The 7602-nt window shown below is 29.7% G+C and overlaps 1 protein-coding gene across 1 annotated transcript; it reads left to right on the top strand.

Annotated features, from left to right (window-relative positions):
- The first annotated feature begins 1736 nt into the window (after positions 1–1736).
- On the top strand, positions 1737–6235 carry LOC101514922 (transcription initiation factor IIF subunit beta). Its single transcript, XM_004500906.3, has 6 exons — positions 1737–2011; positions 3589–3697; positions 4590–4723; positions 4823–4897; positions 5230–5379; positions 5619–6235. The coding sequence occupies exons 1-6, from the start codon at positions 1814–1816 to the stop codon at positions 5736–5738; spliced, it is 786 nt and encodes a 261-aa protein (XP_004500963.1). The 5' UTR covers positions 1737–1813; the 3' UTR covers positions 5739–6235.
- Positions 6236–7602: the final 1367 nt, after the last annotated feature.

Raw genomic sequence — 7602 nt, 5'->3', positions numbered from 1 at the left:
ATATATATATATATATATATATATATATATATATATATATATATATATATATATCTTAAAAAATAAATTGGCACGCAAACTCATGCTATCTTCTCTTTCAACATTTTTTTCTCCTTTATCACCTACACTAGAACAACAAACAACAATAAGTAAATCTTGAACACAATAACAAACAATTTATGATCAAATTTAAAGCAGAAAAAAATTTCGTAACCAATAAATCTTTAAGACAAAAAATGAATTATTTAATACAAAGAAAAATATAGTTATAATTATGCGGTTGGTGACTTGGTGGTGTAGTGTACACCTAAAAGAAAGAGAGAGAAAAAAGAATGATAAGATCAATTTTATCCTATTGAAATTTCTCTCTATGGTTGAATCCATCTTTTTAAAATATGTTTATGTAACTAAAAGATGACCATTCAAGTCTTATTTGATTTATATTTCGCCTTTAAAAAGTAAGATGGTATATTTATAAATTATAATAATTATAAATTGAATAATTCTTTAGTACATTCGATAAGTTGTGACTAATACTAAAATCAAGAACCAATAAAAAAAAATATGTGATTTTATTTGAATTGATTTTTATAATATTTGATCACGGAGTCCTAATAAAAACAAAATTTATGAAAAATTGTAATTTGAAAAAAAAATATAATATACTAATTATAATTTTTTATATAAATCATACACAATACATATATTTGTCATTGATCATTTAATTAAAAGAGTATTGTTCAAAAATCAATTAATTAAAATAATTATCATACACTAAACAAATTATTAGTAACAATATTTTTAAAATTGCTATTATACACAAGATAGATTTTTACAGAAGTGATTAAATTGTCATGATATACGAGACAAATTCTACTAAGTCAAATTTGAAAATAAATATCATATATAGGACAAACGTTTGTTATTACATATATTGTTAGAATTAATCTTTTTAATATCGTCACAATAAATTGAGAATATTTATAATATATTAACTATAATTTTCCACACATTTATCATGGATAAATTACCATTGAAATAAGTATAAAAAAATATGGTAAATATTTATAACTAATAAATATAAATAAAAGATATACAAGACATATATTTGTCATTTATTTATTATAAAATGTACGTGACAAATGTTTATCATATATAAAATGTAAAAAATTGGACTCTATTAATGCAAAGATTTCTTACCATTTGTTTAAAAAAATAAAACTTAAATTGAAAAAAATAATGGATTTATAAAAGAATGATGCGTTGTCACATCAGGAGTGATTTATTAGCACATTATTCATACATAAGACCTTAGCAAAATTAAGTTCAATTTTCAAACATAAGAAAGAATTCTGAATTTTTTTTTATAAGTAGTATTATAAATTCACACAATCCCATGGCTTCAACAAATTTAAGAGAATATATTTAATTTAATTATATTGATATTTATCAATTGAACTAAAGCTTAAAATAAATTTCTAAAATTGTAGAAATTGAATAATAATATATTTCATATTTAAAAATAGGAGGGTTAAAATTATAAATTTAACGGAAAAAGGAGCAATTAAAATGGCATCTAAGTTTAATAATATGTATCTGTATAATCTTATATAAGGGGGATGTGTTAGAAAAAACGATGGTGCGGGCAGCAATTATCGTTTCCCTAATATTGGGCTATTGGCCCAAAATCAGATTTTAGTTTAAACGAATCGAAGTCAAATAGAAATTGACTGGCACCGAAGTCGATTCATTCAACACAAACGTAGTATACACCACCAGAGCATAGAAGCGAAAGGAAGAGAAAAAGCGAGACATGGAGGAAGAAAACGGTTACGGTGGGAGTAGCGGTCCTAACTTGGAAACTTCCAAAGCAGAGAGATCGGTTTGGCTGATGAAGTGCCCTGTAGCTGTTGCTAAATCATGGCAGAATCATCCTCCTTCTCAACCTCTTTCTAAAGTCGTTTTTTCCATTAATCCTCTTCTTCCTGAAGATGATCCCTCTCATCTCCAGGTTTTTCTTCAATTCCATTCGTTATTCCCAATTTCTTAGCTTCTAGGATTTTACTGCTAATAATAATAATATACTTTGATGCTAATTAGGTCTATTTGTATACCTAGTTTTAGTTTACTTACTTTCAATTTGTTAGCTGCTTGGATTAATTTTAATAGTATTATACTTTGATGCTATTTAGGTCAATTTGTGTACCTAATTAATCATGATATATTTTGAATTTTTTGGTTAATCGTTATCAATCCTTTAATATTTAACATTTAAAAAATTCTGTGCAATTGCAATTTTGGATAATGAAAAGAAAAAAAATAGCAGCTAGATTCTAATTAATTTTTCCTATGGCATGTTTGTCATTAAAGAATCAACCACAAAAGTGTGCTTGGAAGTTGGAACAACAAATTTTTGGATTTGATTTTTTTATTCAGAAGGTTATAATAAAATACATTTTGATTTGTTTTATTTTTCCTTCTAATTCTTTTGATTTTAGTAGCATGTTTTTTATTTTGTAGCTCACTTAAATTTTAATTTTTTTAGCTGTATTCTGTATATTCTATTTCTAAGCAAAGATAATGAAGTAAATTGCTGGCCGGTGTTAATTGAATTTCATTAATCTTGAAGGTGGTCCAAAGATGGAATTTGATTTGCAATAAATGAAAACTTTTTTGTTTTTAATAACAAGTTCCGACCATTAGGATTGATTTCTAAACCTAGTTATTCATAGTTCTATGGCTGTGCTACTGCGGCCGAGAATCGCAGCCTTTTGTCTCTAATTTGGATATATCATGTTACATTGTGTCGCAGCTGTCATGACTGCTATAGCAGCAAAAGTCACGACAATTTACAGAAGTCATGGCACAAAGATTATCATTATCTTATCATATATGCGAGTTGTATCTCAACTCAAAATCACAGCTACGATAATAATATGAGTCATCGTGCATATCTATTTTCGAAATGAATTATAACTTGCCCTTGAACATTGTGTATCCAGTCTCTTCGTGTAGTTGGCAACTTTTTTTCTTTCCATTTTGGTTTATCATTTGAATCTTGAATTGTTTTGAAGTCCGCATACATAATATCACAACTGATGTTTTTTTTGTTTGCATGTCACTTGTTTTTTCTTAAAAATATCATATTTTTATAAGTCATTATATCTTACAATTAATAATAAGATTTGATCTATGATTTGAGAAATAGGGTTTCGAATTCCATGTCTAAACTTTAAATCTTGATAACCTTGGCTGCCACAAACTTTTAAGCAATTGCAAAAACTAATTTTGACCTTGATTCAAATGTTGACTGTAACTTAACAATTTTGGGGTCAGTCGCAATGTGCCATTATCCAGGATTGATTACTAGGTTCTGAATCAAATCATTTCCATATTTCAAGGATTTCTTATTAGTTATTATATATTATATGTACTGTTATACCATTCATATTTATTGACTGTGCAAGAGGAGCGGAGATTCAACTTGTAAATTAATCACCATATACTTAATTGCTTCTGATTCAATATTGTTTGCTTGTGTTGCTGTGAGACAGTCATTGATTTATAGCTATTTCATAATTATGTCAGTTTACAATGGAGATGTCTGGCACTGAATCTGTAAATATGCCAAAAACTTATTCTTTGAATATGTTTAAAGACTTCGTTCCTATGTGCATCTTCTCTGAGACAAGCGAAGGTGAGAATAGCAATCTCTGCTCAATGTCAGTTGTCACAGTTGTAGTTCCTACTCATCAATTGCAATTTCAAAATTGGAGCAAGACCATATTGCACAGACATTATTATAAATGTTGAATATGTCCTACTTTTTGAATTTAAATATTGTTTGCATTGTATTTATTACCTTTGGTGTAGCAGCAGCCACTCCTTGATCCCACTACATAACTATAGCAGTTTTGGAGACTATGCTCCTATATCTGGGATCTAATGCTATGATTAAAATAAGAAATTAAGCCACTTTGTAGTAAAAGAACCCAAATTTAGTAGAGGTGGATGGGATCTGGTAACCCCACTATAACTAGGAAAAACCCCACAATTTAAAGCCAAGTTAATAATTTAGGGAAAGTGGTGCTAAATTTAGGTAATACAAGAAACCAGGTCGCGGTGTACTGGGATGAGAATGATGATTTTGTCTGGGATGGGGACGGGGATGAGGGATGAGGATTATATTACTCATACCCATATCCAGCTGGGTGCCTTCTCTATTGGCAAAAGAATATATGAAAGTAATGAAACCTCCTGCATTGATATTTGGATTCTTTAATCCTAGGCTGCTCAGTTTTTTGGCCGTTTTAAATGAGGAATGTTTTCCCGCCTAATTTTCATTACCTTTCTCTGTTATGAACATGATGTTTATGTTGAGAATTAACACTTGGAAAAGTAAATATGACATTGAAGTTCCTTACGTGAGCTATGGTGCTTCTGATAACTGTGAGCTGTTGTGTATTTAATAATTGATAATTAAAAAATGACGAGTACTACTTTTATATATAGCTTATTTTTCTTTCAGTTGTCACAATAATATAGCTTGGTTTCCTTGAGTTTGGTAACAGCTTTTACCTTTATTTTAGGTGATAGTGTTGCAATGGAAGGTAAAGTAGAGCATAAGTTTGATATGAAGCCACGTCATGAAAACATTGAAGAATATGGAAAATTGTGTAGGGAGAGGACAAACAAATCTTCGATTAAAAATCGACAGATACAGGTAGCATTTGATGTTATCATTGAGTTATCACTTAATTGTTTTGGTTATATGTCTATGGCAAAGTAATTGATTCATTGGTTCCCCTGCTTCAACTCAAAGGTTATTGAAAATGATTGTGGACTTCTAATGAGGCCAATGCCTGGAATGCTTGGTTTAATTTCATCCAGTTCAAAGGTAAGTACTTTGCATTCATGTTATGATCCATTGTACATGTTAACGTGCTTCAAATTGAATCTGTTACTTTTGCTTATATAAAGTACCTGGCAGTGTGACATTTTTACATTATTGTTAGAATGTTGAACTTCATATTATGCCTCTAAAACACTAAGATATAGTAGCCCGTCATAGGCATATTCATAAGATGATACAATGACTAAAATGATGTAAATTGCAATGAAAGTTCATTGCAATTGCTCCCTTGAGAAGGTTTGTTCCTTCAAATGTTGTGCGTGCATGCATGGAGTAATTCTGCAAGGCTTTTTCTTATTCTTGTGAAACTCTTGTAGGACAAGAAGAGGACACAGCCAGTCAAACAAACTGATACAAAGAGAACAAGAAGAGATCGCGGAGAGCTGGAGGATATAATGTTCAAGCTATTTGAAAGACAGCCTAACTGGGCATTGAAGCAGCTTGTCCAAGAGACTGATCAACCTGCAGTATGTTTTTCTTTTTGGCCTTTTTATTCTAGTGCTGCATTGTAGCCACATCCACCCTGATCTTGGTTTACCATAGCTCTGACGTACATAGATACTTCCTTGGGCCTTAAATATAAGCAAAAAATTACATGTATTTGGTCTAAATGGATTAAATACATGTATTTTTGTTTATATTTAAAGCTGGAGGTAGTATATAAATGCATTAAAGGTAAGTTTGTAACCTGTTGTTTTTGTTGCAGCAATTCTTGAAAGAGATATTGAATGAACTGTGTGTATACAATAAAAGAGGCGCCAATCAAGGAACTTACGAGCTGAAGCCTGAATACAAGAAATCTGTTGAAGATACAGGCGCTGAATAGTGCTCTGTTCTTTTCATTATACTCTAACTTCGCAAGTCCTCACTTCAAAAAAAGATTGAAAATCAGTTTCTTTCTTTGTTGAGAGGATAAGAGTCAGTGTGTTAAGCAAAAAGTTATATATGACAAGTACCTACAAAATGTTAAACTTATTTATAAGTCCAGGACTCTGAATAATGTTCGATTCTTGAATTTTTTTTACCTATAAAGATGCAGTTATATAAGTCCAGGACTTTTGATTAGAATTTGGATCCTCTCATGTTGGGGTTATGTTCTCCATCCTATCATTAATGGTGAAATGGTGAACATAACTCCCTCATGTTTGATTCAAACATGAGAGGATCCAAATCCTTTTGAATATATTGACTCCCATAGATAGAGATGTTATGTTCTTTATATTCTGTACAGTAACTAATAGTATGTATCGGGCTTGCTTTAGTTTTATGAGGCCATTCTTTGTTACAATTTACTGCAAATCTATATTTCCAAACTCATTTTCATATTGTTTTGTACTTGAAAATTCCATTTACTTCTACTTAAATGAATATCATGTGTTTTTTAAACTTGAAAAATTCTATTTATAAATTTAAAATTTAAATTAAGAGTGACACACCCCTATGTAAAATTGTAGAAAACTATTAACCTCATTGAAATTAATTTACAAAATGAGATTTAAGCGTTACCTACCCACTATAAGGAATTTCCAATTAATCACACAATTTGAAACAATTAATGTTATAAGTACCGTATATTTCATCAGTTTTTTTTTTTTTTTTGACGAAATATTTCAGCAGTTATTCAGTGCTCTTACGAATCTCTATCATTAATATATTTAGCTTAATGTATGACAATTAGTAAATGGTGATTTATCATTTTAGCATCCCAAATTAGAGGGTAATTAGTACTTACGTGATCAAGTTGCATGAGGTTTTGCCATAACAAGATTAATTAGTTGATCGTGGTTGAATTAAACCTTGCGGTTCCATCACTAAATTAGAAGTAGAGGATATACATCAAGTGGCGTTTTGAATTGGAACACTAACCAAAAGAATAGAAGACCTTGTGAGGTCACACCACCATATCGTGCAATTCAACTAGGAATCTTCTTTGTCAGCTTTAGAAGATTTTTTGTGCATCCTTTTTTCCTTCAAATTAAGATTCCATTACCATCTTCTCAATATTAAGAAAAAAATATATATCAACTTCAGGTAGACCTTGCATTGCATGGTGGGTTGGATGTCACATTTTGGGACCCTTCCTTCCACCACCAACAGAGGCACTTTAATGAGAATTAATGGGAAACAAAATTAGGACTTTGTCACTCCCATGAACGTGGATTCCAAAAGAGGCATGCTTAATAAACGATGAGTGAGACACATAACACTGCAAAGTGGTGTTTAACCGTTGCATTTAACCAACTTAAAACTATTACCTATAATACCTGTAACCGTAGTTAAAACCATGTTGCCACAAACTTTAACAAACAATTGTTCTGTTCAAACAAAACAATTATAAATGGAAAAAATGTAATTAAGTATTTGAATAATTGCATGAAATTTTAAAATTTTTATAACTTATTTTTTCATTCAAATAAGATTGATTTTTGAATCAATTACAATTATATACTCTTACCAAAATCAGGTATAAACAAAAATAATACTTAAAAAATTGACTTATGTTATTTAAATTTTAAATCAGATATATTAATTTTTTAAATACTCTTTTTGTTGTTTATATTTGTTAGATGGAGTACTATTCTAAATGTTGAGAAGCATGGTATAACTCAATAAAAATAAACAAATGATATAAATATTAATTATTTAGGATTAAATTGAAAGAATTAAATGTTGATTAAAATGAATGTAGA

This window comes from Cicer arietinum, chromosome 5 (assembly GCF_000331145.2).
Source record: "Cicer arietinum cultivar CDC Frontier isolate Library 1 chromosome 5, Cicar.CDCFrontier_v2.0, whole genome shotgun sequence".
NCBI classification, from domain to species: domain Eukaryota; kingdom Viridiplantae; phylum Streptophyta; class Magnoliopsida; order Fabales; family Fabaceae; genus Cicer; species Cicer arietinum.
This window is presented reverse-complemented; position numbering and strand designations above follow the sequence as displayed.

Excerpts from the sequence above, each read along its gene's own strand:
- LOC101514922 (XM_004500906.3), top strand. The coding sequence starts at position 1,814 with ATGGAGGAAGAAAACGGTTACGGTGGGAGTAGCGGTCCTAACTTGGAA. Across the intron at positions 4,724-4,822 it reads TTAAAAATCGACAGATACAG|GTTATTGAAAATGATTGTGG; the intron begins GTAGCATTTGAT and ends TTCAACTCAAAG. Across the intron at positions 4,898-5,229 it reads TAATTTCATCCAGTTCAAAG|GACAAGAAGAGGACACAGCC; the intron begins GTAAGTACTTTG and ends AAACTCTTGTAG.